At 46.3% G+C, this 21,139-nt stretch overlaps 1 gene segment (V, D, J or C); it reads left to right on the top strand.

Moving 5' to 3' along the window:
• The window catches only part of LOC140203910 (Ig gamma chain C region-like), a 46,470-nt gene extending 26,966 nt beyond the window's left edge, over positions 1–19,504 (top strand). The window contains 1 exon segment of the C gene segment in view: positions 18,963–19,504. Within this exon segment, the coding sequence occupies positions 18,963–18,974 (12 nt within the window).
• Positions 19,505–21,139: the final 1,635 nt, after the last annotated feature.

Raw genomic sequence — 21,139 nt, forward strand, 5'->3', positions numbered from 1 at the left:
CTTACTATTAATACTATATTCTGCCATGATACTTGACCTACCAAAATAAACCAGCTCACACTTACCGGGGTTTAACTCCAACTGCCACTTCTCAGCCCAGTTTTACATCCTATTGATGTCCTGCTGTAAACTCTGACAGCCCTCCACACTATCCACAACACCCCCAACCTTTGTGTCATCAGCAAATTTACTAACCCATCCCTCATCCAAGTCATTTATAAAAATCACGAAGAGATGAGGTCCCAGATGAGGCACACCACCGGTCACCAACCTCCATACAGAATATGACCTGTCTAAACAACCCTCTGCCTTCTGTGGGCAAGCCAGTTCTAGATCCACAAAGCAAGGTCCCCTTGGATACCATGCCACCTTACCTTCTCAGTAAGCCTTGCGTGGGGTACTTTATCAAATGCCTCGCTGAAATCCATAGAGTCTAATGTTGTACCTCTACTTAAGAAGGGAACAAGGCAAAATCCTGTGAACTATAGACTGGTGAGTCTCACGTAAATTGAAGGGAAATTGCTAAGGAAAAATCTTGGAGAAAGATTATCTGAGTATTTGGAAACCCAAGGCCTAAGAAGGGAGAGCTAGCACGACTTTCTGTGGCACAAGTTGTGCATTACCAACTTAATTGGGTTTTTTGACAAGCTGCCAAGCCAGATTGATGAAGGCAAGGCAGTGGATACTGTCCACATGGATTTTAACAAGGCATTTGACGAAGTCCCCCATGGGAGGCTAATCCAGAAGATTAAGATGCATGGGATACGTGGTAAATTATAAAAATAAAAGAGAGGAAGTATAACATAGCAAGGATGAGTGGGAAGCCATAGCATTGGGAGACTTTTAAGGAGCAACAGAAGATAACTAAAAAGGCAATATGGGGGGAAAAGATGAGATACGAAGGTAAACTAGCCAAAAATATAAAGGAGGATAGTCATAGCTTCTTTAGGTATGTGAAGAGGGAAAAAATAGTTAAGACCAAAGTTGAGCCCTTGAAGGCAGAAATGGGGAAATTATTATGAGGAACAAGGAAATGGCAGACGAGCTGAACAGGTGGTTTGGATCTGTCTTCACTAGGGAAGTTACGAACAATCTCCCAGATGTAATAGTGGCCAGAGGACCTAGGGTAACAGAGGAACCGAGGGAAATTCATATCAGGCACAAAATGGTGTTGAGTAAACTGATCGGACTGAAGGTTGATAAATCCCCAGGGCCTGATGGTCTGCATCCCAGGGTACTTAAGGAGGTGGCTCTCGAAATCGTGGATGCATTGGTAATTATTTTCCAATGTTCTATAGATTCAGGATCAGTTCTTACAAATTGGAGGGTAGCTAATGTTATCCCACCTTTTAAAGAAGGAGAGAGAGAGAAGACAAGCAATTGTAGACCAGTTAGTCTGACATCAGTGGTGGGGAAGATACTGGAATCAATTATAAAAGATGTAATAGTGACATATTTGGATAGCAGTGGCAGGATAGGTCCAAGTCAGCATAGATTTATGAAGAGGAAATCATGCTTGAGAACGTGACTATGAAAATGGATATGGGAAAGCCAGTGGATGTAGTGTACCTGGACTTTCAGAAAGCCTTTGATAAGGTCCCACATAGGAGGTTAGTGTGCAAAATTAGAGCAAATGGTATTGGGGATAGGGTACTGACATGGATAGAAAATTGGTTGGCAGACAGGAAACAAAGAGCAGAGATTAATAGGTCTTTTTCAGAATGTCAGGCAGTGACAAGTGGGGTACCGCAAGGCTCGGTGCTGGGACCGCAGCTATTTACAATATACATTAATGATTTAGATGAAGGGATTAAAAGTAACATTAGCAAATTTGCAGATGACACAAAGCTGGCTGGCAGTGTGAAATGTGAGGAGGGTGTTATGAGAATGCAGGGTGACTTGGACAGCTTGGGTGAGTGGGCAGATGCATGGCAGGTGCAGTTTAATGTGGATAAATGTGAGGTTATCCACTTTGGTGGCAAGAACAGGAAGGCAGATTACTATCTGAATGGTGTCAAGTTAGGAAAAGGGGAAGTCCTTGTTCATCAGTCACTGAAAGTAAGCGTGCAGGTACAGCAGGCAGTGAAGAAAGCTAATGGCATGCTGGCCTTCATAACAAGGGGAATTGAGTATAGGAGCAAGGAGGTCCTTCTGCAGTTGTACAGGGCCCTGGTGAGACCACACCTGGAGTACTGTGTGCAGTTTTCCTCTCCAAATTTGAGGAAGGACATACTTGCTATTGAGGGAGTGCAGCGTAGGTTCACGAGGTTAATTCCTGGGTTGGCGGTACTGTCATATGTTGAAAGACTGGAGCGACTGGGGTTGTATACACTGGAATTTAGAAGGATGAGGGGGGGATTTGATTGAAACATGTAAGATTATTAAGGGATTGGACACGCTAGAGGCAGGAAGCATGTTCCCCATGTTGGGGGAGTCCAGAGCCAGAGGCCACAGTTTAAGAATAAGGGGTAGACAATTTAGAATGTTGAGGAAAAACTTCTTCACACAGAGAGCTGTGGTTCTGTGGAATGCTCTGCCTCAGAAGACAGTGGAGGCCAATTCTCTGGATTCTTTCAAAAAAGAGTTAGATAGAGCTCTTAAAGATAGTGGAGTGAAGGGATATGGGGAGAAGGCAGGAAAAGGGTACTGATTGTGGATGATCAGCCATGATCACAGTGAATGGTGATGCTGGCTCAAAGGGCTGAATGGCCTACTCCTGCACCTGTTGTCTGTTGTCTATTGTCTAATCATCTTTTTGGATTCAGAACTGGCTTACACATAAAAGAGAGTGGCTAGTGGTTGAAGGGACATGTTCAACCTGGAGGGCTGTGATTAGTGGAGTTCCATAGGTGTCTGTACTGGGACTATCGTTGTTTGTAATGTATATAAATGATCTGGATGAAAGTGTAGATAGGTTGGTTGGTAAATTTGTGCATGATTCCAAGGCTGGTGGAGTTGTGGATAGGGCAGAAGACACTGAGAGGAGCAGGCCAAAATTGATTGGAAGGGGACACTTGCAGGGATGATGGCAGGGCTGCAATGGCTGGTGATTCTGAGTGCAAATCAGAAGGCGCAAGATAGATGCATCCCAAAGAAGAAATATTCTAAAGGTGGGATGACGCCAGGCGGTAACTATGGAAAAGAGTAAACAAACAATATCTTGGGCCAAGAGCCTTCATCAGACTGAAACATTGATGATTGACTCTTTTTCACAGATGCTGCCAGGTCTGCTGAGCTCCTTCAGCATTTTATGTGTGTTAGAAGCCATGGTATTCCAGGAAAGACACTGGCATGGATGGAACACTGGCTGATTGGCAGGAGGCAAAGAAAAGAGGGTCTTTTCTGGTTAGCTGCCAGTGAATAGTGTGCTCCACAAGGGTCTGTGTTGCAACTGCTTCTTTTCATGTCAATTGTCAATAATTTGGATAATGGCATTGATGGCTTTTATGTCCAAGTTTGCAGATGATACAAAGAGAGGTGGAGGGGAAGGCAGAGTTGAGGAAGCAGAGAGGCTACAGAAATACTAAGAAATATCAGAAGAATGGTCGAAGAAGTGGCAGATATGAGGAGGTGATAGACAGGGGCTACAGGGAGGAGATCACCCCAAGGTTGCAGGAGACAGGTGTCTGGGTGACTGTCAGGAGAAGGAGGGCAAATGTACAAGAAGTGCAGAGAACACCTGTGGCTGTTCCCCTCAATAATAAATCTATAAATTTATATAATATTGAAGGGGAGCCAGAGTGACTGGGTCTCTGGCACTGAGTCAGGTGATGTGGCTCAGAAGAGGAGAGAGGCGAAGAGGAATGCAGTGATGATAGGAGATTCCTCAGACAGAGGATCAGGATGAGGTTCTGTGGGTGCGATACTGACACACAGATGGTATGCTGCATCCCTGCTGTCAGGATCAGGGATATCACAGATTGTGTCCATGGCATTCTCAATGGCGAGCATGAACAGCCAGAAGTCTTTGTTATGAGACACTCCCAACTGCACCAGATTCCGGGAGTATGGATAGCTGGCACGGCCCCTTGAAGGGATCAGGACGGTCCTGCTAATTGATAATCATGTTTGTGTGCCAAGAATTGAGTATTGAAGGAACAACTGAACAGAAGTTCAGCGCTCAATCGTAAGCTGCTTTGTGCTATCATCCAGCTTAGTATTGTGCTCAGCTCTGATTTGATACCCTGACTAGAACCTTGCTTCATTTACCCCGGCAATTAGGTCCAAACCAGCCTTATCAAGGACTCTCACCTCAGTACGATTGAGCCAACATGGACCCAGTGCAATATCAAAGTCTTTCGTTCACTGTGGTGAGCCACAGTGAAAGGATTTCCAGACAAGGCCTGGAGATTAACGACCTCCTGGTACCTGTTCATCAACTTTCTCAGGGAGGAAGCCAAGGTCACTCGGGAGAGCCAGTTGGTGCTTCTGTGGAGCCAGCAGGTCTCCCAACCCTGCAGAGGTTCGACAGTGACTCGGGTTCTTACCGTGGCTTCCTCAGCCAATGCTCACTCGTGTTTGAACTACAGCTGTCCCAGTTCCTTTCAGAGCGAGGAAAGGTGGCCTTCATTTTCTCTCCAGGACTGGAAAAGTCCTGGCCTTGGCCACTGCGCATTGGGAACATCGGTCTGAGATCTGCTCGGATTCAGAGGAATTCATGGCTGCCATGAGGAAGGTGTTTAATCACCTCACTGGAGCCAGCTGAGACTCAGACCGGCTGATGAAGATTCGACAGGGGGGATGGTCCACGGCCGACAACGCAATCGAATTTTGGACCTTGTCCCAGAAGAGTGGTTGGAATGGAGAGGCCATGGCCATGCTCTACCACCACAGAAGAACTAAAGGATGCCTCGTCTTGGGAGAGCCAGCTGAGATCTTCGAGGCTTTGAGTGACCAGTCCGTCTGTCTCAACAATCGTCTGGCAGAGCGAAAGTGGGACCACTTCAGGAAATCAAAGTGAGCCAGTTTGAGCCCAGTCCCCATGCAACACAGTTCCACCCCACAACGTCGGACCATAACCAGCCCGTCGCTGCTCAAGATCCAGTCGAACTCATGCAGGTCGGTTGTGCTGGGCTCTCCGCTGATGAAAGGTCCCGGTGTCAGAGTCGCTGCTTTTACTGTGGGGGAGTATGTCACTGGTGAGCCGAGTGTCCCAGGCTGCAACCGTCGAGACTGCTAAGATCATCCAGTATCAGGAGGACTGTGACGGTTGCAGTCACTACTCCCAGTACAACTGACTCTGGGTTCATGCTGAAGGCAGAGTTCACCCGGGGTAAAAACTTAAGGCAGGTGAGAGCTGCCTGGACTCTGGGACAGTGGGTTATTTTCTGGATTTAAGAACCACCCATCGGTTCGACATACCGCTGTGAGAGTTGAGCCAACACATGCCCGCAACTGTCTTGGACGGTCGCCCACTCGGTTCCGGGCAGATCCAGCAACAGATTGTGGATTTACAGATGAGGATAGGGGTCATGTGGAAGACACTAGCTTCCACATTATTGACTCTTCACTCATATCACTGATCCTCAGGTACCCTGGGCTGTCCCAGTATAACCCATCCGTGGACTGGAGAAAGGGCAGAATCATTGCTTCGTCCATTCATCGTAAGAGGTTTTATTTGCACCATGGTATTCCGAGACGCAAACACTGCTGTGACCAAGAACTAATTAGAGGGCAGCCTTCAGTGTGAGGTAACCTGAGACCTCCTAGAGACCAAGTCCTGCCCTCAAGGACAAACAAGCCATTTCCAGTCAATAGGACTCTGTGAGTCCAAACACTATCTAGTCATGTCCTCTCGATCAGGACAGGACAAAGCAAATACCTGAACAGTCTGGGGAACTTGCAGCCAAGCTTATGGAATCCAGCTGCCAGTTCCAAAGGAAGGGATAAGACTCCTTTACGCTGACCCTTGAAGTCTTTTTCCAAGAGGGAAATAACCCTCAGTAATGCCTTATTGCTGTTGCCTGAGGATTCAGACGGGGATTTGAAGAGGAAGAAGTGTTCAAAAGGCAAGATGACACAATTATGGTATCAAGGGAACTCAAAGGCAACATAACAGCCAAAGAGAGGGCATATAATTGAGCTGGAATTGGTGGGAATTTGGAGGGTTGGTAAGCATTTAAAATCAACAGAAGGCAACTAAAAAAGTCAATAAGGAGAATCAGATGGAATGCTAAAGTAAGCTACTCAATAATATTAAAGAAACACCAAAAGTCGCTTCAGATACATAAAGTGTAGAAGAGAGGCAAGAGTGGAAATCAATGCTGGAAAGGTAGTAATAGGGGACAAGGAAATGCAGGAGGAACTGAATAAATATTTTGCATCACTCTTCGCTGAGGAAGACATGAGCAGTCTGATAGAACATCCGGGCATCGGGGTCATGACGTGTGTGAAGCTGCCATTACTACGGAAAAGATTTTTGAGAAATAGAAAGGTCTGAAGGTAGATAAATCACCTGGACCTGATGGTGTACACACGAGGGTTCAGAAGGAGGTAGCTTTGGAGATTGTAGAGGCATTTACTGTGATTTTTCAAGAATCCCTAGATTCTGGAATAGTTCCAGAATTCTGGGAAATTACAAGTGCCATTCTGCTCTTCAAGAAGGGAGAGAGACAGAAGGAAGGAACGTATAGGCCAGTTAGTCTGACTTAAGTGGTTGAGAAGATGTTGGAATTGATTGTTAAGTTGTGGTTTTGGGGTACTTGAAGGCACATGGTAAGATAGGCAGAAGTCAGCATGGTTTTCTCAAAGGAAAATCTTTCATGACAAATATGTTGGAATTCATTGTAGAAATAAAAAGCAAGATAGACAAAGGAGAATCAGTTGATGTTGTGTGCTTGGATTTTCAGAAAGCCTTCAACAAGCTGCCACACATGAGGCTGCTTAACAAGCTACGAGCCCATGGTACGACAGGAAAATTTCCAGGATGTTTAAAGCAGTGACTGATTGGTTGGAGGCAAAGAGTGGGAATAAAGGGAGACTTTTATGGTTGGCTGCAGGTGACTAGTGGTGTTCCACAGAGGTCTTTGTTCGGAATGATTCTTTTTACATTATATGTCAACGATTTGGATGTTGGGCTTGATGGCTTTGTTGCAAAGTTTGCAGACGATATGAAGACAGGTCGAGAGGCAGGTCATTTTGAGGAAGTAGAGAGGCTACAGAAAGATAGGCAGATTAGAAGAATGGGCAAAGAAGAGGCAGACGGAATACAATTCGGGAAGTGTATGGTCATGCTCTTTGGCAGAAGAAATGAAAGGGTTGACTATTTTCAAAATAGACAGAAAATACGAAACACTGAGACACAAAGTGTTTTGCAAGTCCTCGTGCAGGATACCCGAAAGGTTAATTTGTAGTCGGTGGTGAGGAAGGCAAATGTGATGTAGAGGACTAGAATATAAAATCAAGGATGTAATGTTGATAATTTAAACGGCAACGAACGGTAAACATCGCCGTTCAGCGCAGGCGTAAAGCTGCTGCGCTTTTGTTCCCAAAGTTTTCTGTGTTCAATCACAAGTCTTGTCCTTTTCACAATTTTACAGCTTTGCTGAAACTTCCACTTTAATTTTATGAACGAAATGGACCTTTCTGAAAAATTTTCGTGCCATTCAGCCCCTGCCACTATTTTAAACAAATGTCACCAATGGTGAGGCAAGCTGTGTGTCGGATCTGCAGGCAAACCGATGGAGATAAAAAGCGAGGGTGGCAACATGCAGACCTCCAACCAATAGAGACAGGCGGTCGGCATGTTTCTCTAACCAGATAAAAGACAGGTGGGAGGACCAGCAGACCTTTTAATCAATGGCTGCAGGGATAGAAACAGGTAGGTGGGAGGTCTGGTTCACTGTGTCTACCTGACATTTTCTCTGACGTTTCCCTTCTCTGTCTTCCCTCCGCAAACAGCCTCCGGTGGGAATGGCCTGTGTATACTTACATCCCGACACTCTCGCAGACATCCTCTCTGCATCAACCCCATCTGGGCCTTTCAATGGTCAATAGGTTTCTGAGTTTTTTATGGCGGTTGGCCATACTGTTCCTGGTTTTGGGGAATGACCCTGGCCAGGTGATTAACCTTTCAGTGGGTGAACAGTTCGGGAATCATGACCACAACTTGTTAACTTTCAGGATAGTTATCGACAAGAATAGGTATGGTCCTTGTGGAAGAGATTTAAATTGACACAGGGCAATTTACAAGGGCATTAGGCAAGAACGAAGAAGCGTTAATTGGGAACACCTTTTCTCTGGCAAGTCCACATCAGACATAAGACCGTGAGACAGGAGCAGTATTAGGCCATTCTGCCCATCAAGGCTGTACTGCCATTCCATCATGGCTGATCCTGGATTCCACTCAACCCCATAAACCTGCCTTCTCACCATATCCTTAGATGCCCTGACTGATCAGGAAAATATCAACGTGCCTTAAATATGCCCACAGAATTGGCCTCCACTGCAGTCTGTGACAGACCATTCCACAGTTTCACTTTAGGCATCTGTAGTCTCGTGAAACCATGGATTTGGCCTGGGCAAGGTTGTATCAAAGACCGGCAGTTGCCCATGCTGCAAGTCTCCCCTCTCCATGCCACTGATGTTGTCCAAAGGAAGGGACTCGGGCCAATACAGATTGGCACCAGTGTCGTCGCAGAGCAATGTGTGGTTAAGTGCCTTGCTCAAGGACACAACACACTGCCTTAGCTGAGGCTCAAACCAGTGATCTTCAGATCACTAGACAGATGCCTTCACCAGTTGGCCACACGCCAACACACAAATTCACTACTCTCAGGCTAAAAAAAAATCCTCCTTACCTCTGTTCTGAAAGATCCCCCTCAATTTTGAGACTGTGCACTCTTGTTCTGCATACTCCCACCATAGGAATCATCCTCTCTACTCCACCCTATCTCGTCCTTTCAACATTCACTAGGTTTCAATGAGATCTGTCTGCATTCTGCTAAGTTCCAGCGAGTACAGGCCCAACACTGCCAAACTCTCCTCATATGTTAACCCCTTCATTTCTGGAATTATCCTCGTGACTCTCTCCAATGAAAACACACCCTTTCTGAGATAAGGGGCCCAAAACTGTTGACAATACTCCAAGTGCAGCCTGATTAGTGTCTTTTAAAGCCTCAGCAATATCTCCTTGCCTTTATATTTTATTCCCATGAAATAAATGCTAATATTGCATTTGCCTTCTTCACCACAGACTCAACCTGTAAATTAAACTTCTGAGAGTCTTACATGAGGACTCCTAAGTCCCCTTGCACCTCTGTTGTTTGAACCTTCTCCCCATTTAGATTGTAGTCTGCACTATAGTTTCATTTACCAAAATGCATTACCATGTATTTCCCAAGATTGTATTCCATCTGCCACTTTTTGCCCATTCTTCCAATTTATCTAAGTCCTACTGCAATTGCATTGCTTCCTCAGGACTACCTACCCCTCCACCTATCTTTGTATCATCCACAAACTTTGCTACAGAGCCATTAATTCCATTATCTGAATCATAACCAAACAATGTGAAAAGTAGCGGTCTCAATACTGAGGAACATCACTAGTCAATGGCAACCAACCAGAGAAGGGCCTTTTTATTCCCACTTGCTGCCTCCCACCTGTCAGTCATTCCTCTGTCCATGCCAATATCTCTCCTGTAACACCATTCAATTTTATCTTGTAAAGCAGCCTCATGTGTTGTTCTTTATCAAATAACTTTTCAAAATCCAAGTAAATACCATTCACTGCCTCTCCTTTGTCCAGCCTGCTTGTTAGTTCCTCGAAGAACTCTAACAGATTTGTCAGGCAAGATTTCCCATTGCAGAAACGACGCTGACTTTGACAAGTGTTATCATTCGTCTCCAAATACCCCAAACCTCATCCTAAAGAAAGAGACTTCAACACTTCCCAACCACTGAGTTTTGGATAACTCGCCTATAATTTCCTTTATTTTGCCTTCCTCCCTTCTTAAAGAATGGAGGGTGTTTAAAGAGCAATTGCACAGAGTACAGGAAAGGTATGTACCTGTTAGAAGGAAGGATGGGGATGGAAATATAAGAGAACCTTGGATATCCAGAGAGGTGATGAATTTAGTCAAGAAGGAAAAGAAGTATGTAAAGTTTCAGATGTTTGGATCAAAGGAAGCACATGAGGAGTGTAAAGAAACGAGAAAGGAAGTAAAGGGAATGAGGAAAGCCAGCAAGGGCCATGAAAAGTCCTTGGCAAGTGGGATTAAGGTGAATCTGATGATAACTTAGAACAGGGTGGGACCACTCAAGAATGGGGAGAGAGGACATTTGCTTGAATGCAGAGAATGTGAGTGAGGTGCCAAGTGAGTACTTTGGTTCAGTACTTACCAAGGAAAACGATATGGAGGACCAGGAGATCAGTGCTGAGTATATAAATACATTCGGGCATTTAGAGGTCAAGGAGAAAGAAGTGTTGGACCTCCTGATCAGGATTAAGATGGATAACTCCTCAGGGCCAGATGTAATTGACTCCAGGTTATTGAAGGATGCAAGAGGTGAGCTTGCTGGGCCCTTGACCAGCATCTTTGTGTCCTCTCTCGCCACAGGTGAGGTCCCTGAAGACTGGCGAGTGGCTAATATTGTACCTCGATTTAAGAAGGGAAAAAGGGAGAATTGTGGGAACTATGGACCAGTAAATCTCACTTCAACTGAAGGGAAATTGCCCAATAAAAATCATAAGGATAGGATATCTGAGCATTTGGAAACCCATGGCCTAATTGGGGCGAGACAGCATGGCTTTAAGCGTGGTAGGTTGTGCCTTACCAACTTGATAGAGTTTTTTGACAAGGTGACAAGACAGATTGATGAGGGTGGGGCAGTGGTTGTTGTCTACATGGATTTTAGGAGGGCATTTGACAAAGTCCCCCATGGGAGGCTAATCCAGAAGATTAACATACATGGGATCCGTAGCAAATTTGCTGTTGGATTCAGAACTGGCTTGTGAATAGAAGACAGAGGGTAATGGTTTAGGGGACTTGTTCAAGCTGGAGGTCTGTAATTAGTGGAGTTCCGTAGGTATCTGTGCTGGGACTTCTGCTGTCTGTAATGTATATAAATGATCTGGATGAAAATGTGGACGGGTGGGTTTGTAAATTTGTGAATGATACCAAGAATGGTGGAGTTGTTGGCAGTGTAGAAGACTGGCAAAGAATACAGCACAACATTGATCAGCTGCAGATGTGGACTGAGAAATGGCAGAATGGAGTCTAATCCAGATAAATGTGAGGTGTTACACCCCGGGAGGGCAAATGAAAAGAGACAGTACACCTTTAACAGCAAGGCCTTTTACAGTGTTGTTGAGCAGAGAAATCTTGCGTTCCAAGTTCATACTCCTTGAAAGTGGCTACACAGGTCAATAAGATGGTTAACAAGGTTTAAGGAATGCTTGCTTTTAATATTCGAGGCATTGAGTTCGAAAGTCAGGAGGTTATGTTGCAACTTTTATAAAAGTCAGGTTAGACCACACTGAAGTACTGCATGCAGTTCTGGTTGCCCCACCGTTGGAAGGAAGTTGAGGCTTTGGAGAGGGTGTAGAAGAAGTTTGCCAGGATGCTGCCTGGTTTCGAGGGAACATGCAAGCAGGAGAGGCCACATAAACTTGGGTTGTTTTCTCTGGAGCGTTGGAGGCTGAGGGGTGGCAGAATCTGATAGAGGTTTGCAAGATTATGAGAGACAACGATAAAGTGGACAGAGAGTTTGGGTCTAATGATGTCTACTATAAGCCCACGTCTCTCAAAGCTACCTGGACTATTCCTCTTCCCACACTGTTACTTGTAAAAGTGTCACCCCCTTCTCTCAATTTCTCCGTCTCCACCGCATCTGCTCTCAGAATGAGGCTTTCCATTCCAGGATGAAGGAGATGTCTTCCTTTTTTAAAGAAAGGGGCTTCCCTTTCTCCACCATCGACTCAACCCTCAAATGCATCTCTCTCATTTCACGCACACCCGCTCTCACCCCATCCTCCCACCACCCCACTAGGGATAGGGTTCCTCTTGTCCTCATCTACCACCCCACCAGCCTCCGTGTCCAACATATAATTCTCCATAACTTCCGCCATCTACAATGGGACCCCAGCATCAAGCACATTTTTCCCTACCCCCCCCCACTTTCTGCTTTCCACAGGGATCGCTCCCTACACGACTCCTTTGTCCATTCATCCCCCCTATCCCTTCCCACTGATCTCCCTCCTGGCACTTACCTTGGTAAGCGGAACAAGTTCTACACCTGCCCTTACACTTCCTCCCTCACCACCATTCAGGGCCCCAGACAGTCCTTCCAGGTGAGATGACTCTTCACCTGTGAGTCTGCTGGTGTGATATACTGTATTCCGTGCTCCCAGTGTGGCCTTCTATATATTGGTGAGACCCGACGCAGATTGGGAGACTGCTTCACTGAACACCTACACTCTGTCCGCCAGAGGAAGCAGGATCTCCCTGTGGCCACACATTTTAATCCTACGTCCCATTCCCATTCCGATATGTCAATCTATGGCCTCTTCTACTCTCGAGATGAAGCCACACTTAGGTTGGAGGAACAACACATTATATTCCGTCTGGGTAGCCTCCAACCTGATGGCATGAACATTGATTTCTCTAACTTCTGTTAATACCCCTCCTCCCCTTCTTACTCCATCCCTTATTATTTATTATCATTATTATAATTTTTTTCTCTCTTTCCCTCTCACAACAACTCCTTGCCTGTTCTCCATCTTGCTCTGGTGCTCCCCTCCCCTCTTCTTTCTTCCAAGGCCTTCTGTCCCATGATACTCCCCCTTCCCCAGCCTTGTATCCCTTTTTCCAATCAACTTCCCAGCTCTTGACTTCATCCCTCCCCCTCCTGTCCTGACGAAGAGTTTCAACCTGAAATGTTGACTGTACTTCTTCCTTTGGATGCTGCCTGGCCTGCTGCGTTGCACCAGCATTTTGTGTGTGTTGTGTGGACAGAGAGTATCTCTTTCCCTGGGTTGAAACATGTAATACCAGAGGGAATGAATTTTAGGTAAAGGGGTGTAGGTCGAAGGGGATATGAGGGGTGAGTTTTATATGCAGAGAGTGGAGGATGTCTGGAATGCGCTGCCTAGTGTGGTGGTAGACGCAAGTACATTAGAGATGTTTGGAGAGGCAAGTGGATGTAGGGAAGAAGGGGGGATATGGACATGGTGTAGGTGGTAGGGATTGGTGCTTGGGTGTTTTTGATTTACTTTGTAGCTGGTTTGGCTCACCAGTGCAGCCAAAATGGCCCAAGCTGTAGTAAATTATTTTGGTGCCGCATCCCAAGGGAAAGAATTTGTCGAATTCCTACGAGTTTTTTTTTAGATTAGGGGTGAATGAGCCCACTTGGCAATTACTCTGGATTGGGCGTTGTGCAATGAACCAGAATAGAGTGGGCAGTTTTAGGTAAGGGAACACTTGGGAGCCAGTGATCATAATATGATGTAATGCACCCTGCAATTAATTTGAAAAGGAGAATCTAAAGTCAGTATTACAGTGGAGTGAAGGGAATTACAGAGGTATGAGGGAGGAGTGGGCCAAAATTGATTGGAAGGGGACACTAGAAGGGATGACGGCACAGCAGAAATGGCTGGATTATCTGGGATCAATTTGAAAGGCACAATACAGATGGACCCCAAAGAAGAAATATTCTAAAGGCAGGATCATGCCAGGCAACATCTATGGAAAAGAGTTAACAAACAATGATTCAGACCAAGACCCTTCATCAGTCTGAAACTTTGATGGTTTACTCTTTATTGTAGGTGCTACCAGGCCTGCTGAACTCTTCCAGCACAGTGTGTGTGTTGCCAAATGACCCATAGTTCTACAGGAGAGATACGAACCTGGATAGAACATTCTCTGATTGGTAGGAGGCAAAAAGTAGGAATAAAGGGAGCCTTTTCTGGTTAGCTGCTGGTGACTCGTGATGTTCCACAAGGGTCTGTGTTTGGACTGCATCTTTTCATGTAAAATGTCAGTGAATTGGATTACAAAATTGATGGCTTTTATGGCCAAGTTTGTGGATGATACTGAGAGAGGTGGAAAGGCAGATAGAGTTGAGAAAGCAGAGAGGCTACAGAAATACTTAGATTTTAAAAATGGGCAAAGAAGTGGCAGATATGATAAAGTGTAGACTACTTTCTAAGCAAGAAGGCTGCGAGTGGAACGGCTGAGGATTTCTGGAGCGAAGGCGTTTTACTACTCAGGGTAAAGAGAGGCAAGACTGCGCAGGCGCGTGATGTCTGCCGGTAGAGCGGGAAATGTTTAAAGACTGCCATATCCAGCGGGCAGCGGAGTGAGAGGGCTTAAGCTCAACGGGCTTAGGCAGTAACGGGATGAGGTGAGGTAGGTTTACCTGTGTTAATTGTAGAAAGGAGGTATGTGTGTGAAGCCGGTGTTCTGTGCTCGGTGTCAGATGTGGGAGGTCCTGGAGTCTGCCAGCTTCCCGGACGGCCATATCTGCACCCGGTGTGTCGAGCTGCAGCTCCTAAGGGACCGCGTTAGGGAACTGGAGTTGCAGCTTGATGACCTTCGTCTGGTCAGGGAGAGCAAGGAGGTGATAGAAATAGTTATAGGCCGGTGATCACACCAAGGCCACAGGAGCCAGGCAAGTGGGTCACAGTCAGGAGAGGGAAGGGGAAGAGCCAGGTACTCGAGAGTACCCCTGTGGCTGTCCCTCTGAACAATAAGTACTCCTGTTTGATTACTGTTGGGGGAAGCAACAGTGGCCATGCCTCTGGCACAGAGTCTGGCCCTGTGGATCAGAAGGGTAGGGAAAGGAAGAGAAAGGCAGTAGTGATAGGGGACTCTATAGTTAGGGGTTCAGACAGGCGATTCTGTGGACGCAGGAAAGAAACTGGGATGGTAGTTTGCCTCCTAGGTGCCAAGGTCCGGGATGTTTCAGATCGCGTCCACGATATCCTGCAGTGGGAGGGAGAACAGCCAGAGGTCGTGGTACATATTGTCCTGAAAACAAATTACAGGGAGTTAGGAAGGAAGTTGAGAAGCAGGACCGCAAAGTTAGAGGGGGTACACTTTGGAAGGCCAAACTCCAAGGCAGAGTACAAAGTAAATGGCAGGATACTTGGTAGTGTGGAGGAGCAGAGGGATCTGGGGGCACATGTCCACAGATCCCTGAAAGTTGCCTCACAGGTAGACAGGGTAATAAAGAAAGCTTATGGGGTGTTCGCTTTCATAAGTCAAGGGATAGAGTTTAAGAGTCGCGATGTAATGATGCAGCTCTATAAAACTCTGGTTAGGCCACACATGGAGTACTGTGTCCAGTTCTGGTCGCCTCACTATAGGAAGGATGTGGAAGCATTGGAAAGGGTACAGAGGAGATTTACCAGGATGCTCCCTGGTTTAGAAAGTACGGATTATGATCAGAGTTTAAGGGAGCTAGGGCTTTACTCTTTGGAGAGAAGGAGGATGAGAGGAGACATGATAGAGGTGTACAAGATATTAAGAGGAATAGATAGAGTGGATAGCCAGCACCCCTTTCCCAGGGCACCACTGCTGATTACAAGAGGACATGGCTTTAAGGTAAGGGGTGGGAAGTTCAAGGGGGATATTAGAGGAAGGTTTTTTACTCACAGAGTGGTTGGTGTGTGGAATGCACTGCCTGAGTCAGTGGTGGAGGCAGGTACACTCGTGAAGTTTAAGAAACTACTGGACAGGTATATGGAGGAATGTAAGGTAGGGGATTATATGGGAGGCAGGGTTTGAGGGTCGGCACAACATTGTGGGCCGAAGGGCCTGTAATGTGCTGTACTATTCTATGTTCTATGTAATCTCAGGATTACTGCCTGTGCCATGTGACAGTGAGTATAGGAATAGAATGAGGTGGAGGAAAAATGCGTGGCTGAGGGATTGGAGCGGGGGCAGGAATTCAGATTTCTGGATCATTGGGACCTCTTTTGGGGCAGGTGTGACCTGTACAAAAATGACAGGTTGCACTTGAATCCCAGGGGACTAATACCCTGGCGGGGAGGTTTGCTAAGGCTACTGGGGAGAGTTTAAACTAGAATTTTTCGGGGGTGGGAACCGAACTGAAGAGACTGGGGAAGAGGCGATTGGCTCACAAATAGAGAAAGCTTGGAGACAGTGTGTGAGGGAGGAAAGGCAGGTGATAGAGAAGGGACGCGCTCAGACCGACAGTTTGAGATGTGTCTATTTTAATGAAAGAAGTATTGTGAACAAAGCGGATGAGCTTAGAGCGTGGATCAGTACTTCGAGCTATGATATGTTGGCCATTACAGAGACTTGGATGGTTCAGGGACAGGAATGGTTACTTCAAGTGCCGGGTTTTAGATGTTTCAGAAAGGACAGGGAGGGAGGCAAAAGAGGTGAGGGCGTGGCACTGTTGATCAGAGATAGTGTCACGGTTGCAAAAAAGGTGGATGTCATGGAGGGATTGTCTACGGAGTCTCTGTGGGTGGAAGTTAGGAACAGGAAGGGGTCAATAACTCTACTGGGTGTTTTTTTCGGTCACCCAATAATAACAGGGATATCGAGGAGCAGGTAGGGAAACAGATCCTGGAAAGGTGTAATCATAACATAGTTATCGTGGTGGTTGATTTTAATTTCCCAAATATCGATTGGCATCTCCCCAGAGCAAAGGGTTTAAATGGGGTGTAGTTTGTTAGGTGTGTTCAGGAGGGTTTCTAGACACAATATGTAGATGAGCCTACAAGAGGAGAGACTACTTGATTTGGTATTGGGAAATGAACCTGGTCAGGTGTCAGATCTCTCAGTGGGAGAGCATTTTGGAGATAGTGATCATTATTCTATCTCATTTACAATAGTATTGGCGAGAAAAAGGAAAAAGTTAGAAAAGTCCTGACGACGGGTCTCAGCCTGAAACGTCGACTGCACCTCTTCCTAGAAGATGCTGCCTGGCCTGCTGCGTTCACCAGCAACTTTTATGTGTGTTGCAAGTTAGAAAAGTGTTTAATTGGAGTAAGGAGAATTAGGAGGTTATCAGGCAGGAACTTGGAAGCTTAAATTGGGAACAGATGTTCTCGGGAAAGGTATGGAAGAAATGTGGCAAATGTTCAGGGGATATTTGTGTAGAGTTCTGCATAGGTACATTCCAATGGGACAGGGAAGTTATGGTAGGGTTCAGGAACCGTGGTGTACAAAGGCTGCAGTAAATCTAGTCAAGAAGAAAAGAAAAGCTTATGAAAGGTTCAGAGAGCTAGGTAATGTTAGAGATCTAGAAGATTATAAGGCTAACAGGAAAGAGCTTAAGAAGGAAATTAGGAGAGCCAGAAGGGGCTATGAGAAGGCCTTGGCGGGCAGGATTAAGGAAAATCCCAAGGCATTCTACAAGTATGTGAAGAGCAAGAGGATAAGACGTGAATGAATAGGACCTATCAAATGTGACAGTGGGAAAGTGTGTATGGAACCGGAGGAAATAGCACAGGTACTTAATGAATACTTAGCTTCAGTATTCACTACAGAAAAGGATCTTGGTGATTATAGGCGCAAACAACAGGAATTCTGCAGATGCTGGAAATTCAAGCAACACACACCAAAGTCGCTGGTGAATGCAGCAGGCCAGGCAGCATCTCTAGGAAGAGGTGCAGTCGAAGTTTCAGGCCAAGACCCTTCGTCAGGACTAACTGAAGGAAGAGTGAGTAAGAGATTTGAAAGTTGGAGGGGGAGGGAGAGATCCAAAATGATAGGAGAAGACAGGAGGGGGAGGGATGGAGCCAAGAGCTGCATAGGTGATTGGCAAAAGGGATACAAGAGGATCATGGGACAGGAGGTCCGGGAAGAAAGAAAATGAGAGGGGGGAACCCAGAGCATGGGCAAGGGGTATATTCAGAGAGACAGAGGGAGAAAAAGGAGAGTGAGAGAAAGAATGTGTGTATAAAAATAAGTAACAGATGGGGTACGAGGGGGAGGTGGGGCATTAGCGGAAGTTAGAGAAGTCGATGTTCATGCCATCAGGTTGGAGGCTACCCAGACGGAATATAAGGTGTTGTTCCTCCAACCTGAGTGTGGCTTCATCTTTACAGTAGAAGAGGCCGTGGATAGACATGTCAGAATGGGAATGGGATGTGGAATTAAAATGTGTGGCCACTGGGAGATCCTGCTTTCTCTGGCGGACAGAGCGTAGGTGTTCAGCAAAGCGGTCTCCCAGTCTGCGTCGGGTCTCGCCAATGCATAAAAGGCCACATCGGGGGCACCGGACGCAGTATATCACCCCAGCCGACTCACAGGTGAAGTGTCGCCTCACCTGGAAGGACTGTTTGGGGCCCTGAATGGTGGTAAGGGAGGAAGTGTAAGGGCATGTGTAACACTTGTTCCGATTACACGGATAAGTGCCAGGAGGGAGATCAGTGGGGAGGGATGGGGGGACGAATGGACAAGGGAGTCGCGTAGGGCGTGATCCCTGAGGAAAGCACAGAGGGTGGGGAGAGAAAGACGTGCTTAGTGGTGGGATCCCATTGGAGGTGGCGGAAGTTACGAAGAATAATATGTTGGACCCGGAGGCTGGTGGGGTGGTAGGTGACGACCAGGGGAACCCTATTCCTAGTGGGGTGGCAGGAGGATGGAGTGAGAGCAGATGTACGTGAAATGGGGGAGATGCGTTTAAGGGCAGAGTTGATAGTGGAGGAAGGGAAGCCCCTTTCTTTAAAAAAGGAGGACATCTCCCTTGTCCTAGAATGAAAAGCCTCATCCTGAGAGCAGATGATTATAGGGATGACGTGCAGTGGACTGAAAAGCTTGAGAATGTAGATATTAAGAAAGAGGATGTGCTGGAGCTTTTGGAAAGCATCAAGTTGGATAAGTCGCCGGGACCGGATGAGATGTACCCCAGACTACTGTGGGAGGCGAGAGAGGAGATTGCTGAGCCTCTGCAATGACCTGTACATCATCAATGTGGTCCTCACAGGTTAATGTCTGTGCTGCACCTTGTCACACACAATATCATACTCTCCTGTCTGTATTTCAGGTTCAGCAGTGACCAGCAGACACACGCCCCACATTCAGTCAAGAGATCCCCGTGTGGCTGCGATGTTTGGAAATGGAGTCTCCATCTCACTCACTCGGCAATCCGAGGCTACTGCACTGCAACTGCTCATTTCAGGAAATAAACCTCTAAATGTACCGGGGATGCCAGATGGGAAATGGGGGCACAGAGCCGGTTCGGTGGGCGGAGGGACAGCGGTGGATGATACATTGGGAAAATGGCAGGATATGTGACACTGGAGGGGGTTTACAGGAGGGGAGAGGAAGGCAGGGTTAAGGCTTGGGAATGGGGAGCAGGGGAATGGGGGTGTGTTTAGTGATGGAGAAGAGGGAGTTGAGGAAGTGGTTGTTATTGTTATGGAGCAAGAAGTTGACATGGGGAGGGGGAGTGTGGTGGAGGATGTTCTGTCAAATTCTGTAAATCAAATGTTGTGGAAGTCATTGCCTATAGCTTTTCTTCCAGTTTTCCACTGGAGTTTATGTCATGTCATGATTTGAAATTGTATTCATTAAAAACAAAGAAAAGGAGAACATGAAGTGACTGGAGTTGATAAAACGGAGGGAAGCCATTCAGCCCATCTTAGTTCCCTCATCACTGCAGAGATTCCATCTGCCTCCACGTACGAGTGGGTAATGCATCCCGGGACAAATATCGGAGAGATTTCCAGCCAGTAATATATGAGTGTAGCCCCACACGTACTGCTCATGTTCATAAGGGATTTCTCACAGTGGGAACACTGGGGTGCTGCACCCCGAGAAAGATACTCAGGAAAGCACAGAGGCTCATTGGAAGAGTTTATCAGAACCTTGTTATACATCCCAGAGCAAGATGTTGATGGAATGTTTCATAATGAGTGTCTCAATCCGTATTTCAACACATTATCCGAATTCTCCCCACTCCATGCCCCAGAAAAATGTGAGTACAGGAGCTTCTCCATTGCACACACAATCTCCCTTCAATGTCTCAGCTGAAAGGCAGCAGCTCTGTCCCTCTGTACGACAGTGAACTGCCAAGTCAGCCTGAATTTCTGTTCTCACATCACTGAAAAGTGACTCAACAGCATCAGTGCCCTGGAACAGAACTCACTGTGGGGACCAAAGGCTTTGGCCTGCTCGGTGTTTAGCTGAAGGAAACTTTGTGCATCCTGCAGCATCCACCATCAGAGAGTGTGGAGCTGTTGGTACAAGTACAGGTGACTCAGAACTGGAGATCGACCATGTACATGTTTTAATGCAATGTCAGCAGGAGAGAGCATTCTGAAAAAATATGCCAGTGCAGGAAAATACAACAGATACTGGGGTAAACACATTCAAAGCAGAAAACATAAACGGTTACTATTTAATGCAAACCAAGAATAGAAGAGAATACAACAGCTGTCTCAGTGATGAACACCAGCATTTATTTGAGCAGAGTAAGTCCAAGGGACAGACATTGGAGGAAGGCACAGATATTGAAGGAATGTACTCCAGGAATAGACAATGGGCAGGTATTCAGATTTCTGGATCATTGGGACCTCTTCTGGGGCAGGTGTGATCTGTACAAACAGAACGGGTTACACTTGAATCCAAGGGGGACCAATATTCTGGTGGGAAGGTTTGCTGAGGCTATTGGGGAGAACTTAAACTAGAATTGCTGGGGGCGGGAACCGAACTGAAGTGACGGGGGAAAGAGAGGTTGGGTCACAAATAGAGAAAGTTTGGAGAGAGTGAGAAAGAGAGAATAGGCTGGTGATAGAGAAGGGATGCACTCACTCCAATGGTTTGAGATGTGTCTATTTTAATGTGAGGAGTATTATGAATAAAGTGGAAGAGCTTAAAGCATGGATCAGCACTTGAAGTTAAGATGTTGTGGCCATTACAGAGACTTGGATGATGCAGGAGCAGGAATGACTACTTCAAGTGCCAGGCTTTAGATGTTTCAGAAAGGATAGGGAGGGTGGCAAAAGAGGTGGGGGTGTGGCACTGCTGATCAGAGATAGAGTCATGGCTGCAGAAAAGGAGGAAGTCATGGAGGGTTTGTCTACGGAGTCTCTGTGGGTGGAAATTAGGAATAGGAAGGGGTCAATAACTCAACTGGGTGTTTTTATAGACCACCCAATAGTAACAGGGACATCAAGGAACAGATAGGGAGACAGATTCTGGAAAGGAGTAATAATAACA

Source organism: Mobula birostris, chromosome 10 (genome assembly GCF_030028105.1).
Source record: "Mobula birostris isolate sMobBir1 chromosome 10, sMobBir1.hap1, whole genome shotgun sequence".
NCBI classification, from domain to species: Eukaryota; Metazoa; Chordata; class Chondrichthyes; order Myliobatiformes; family Myliobatidae; genus Mobula; species Mobula birostris.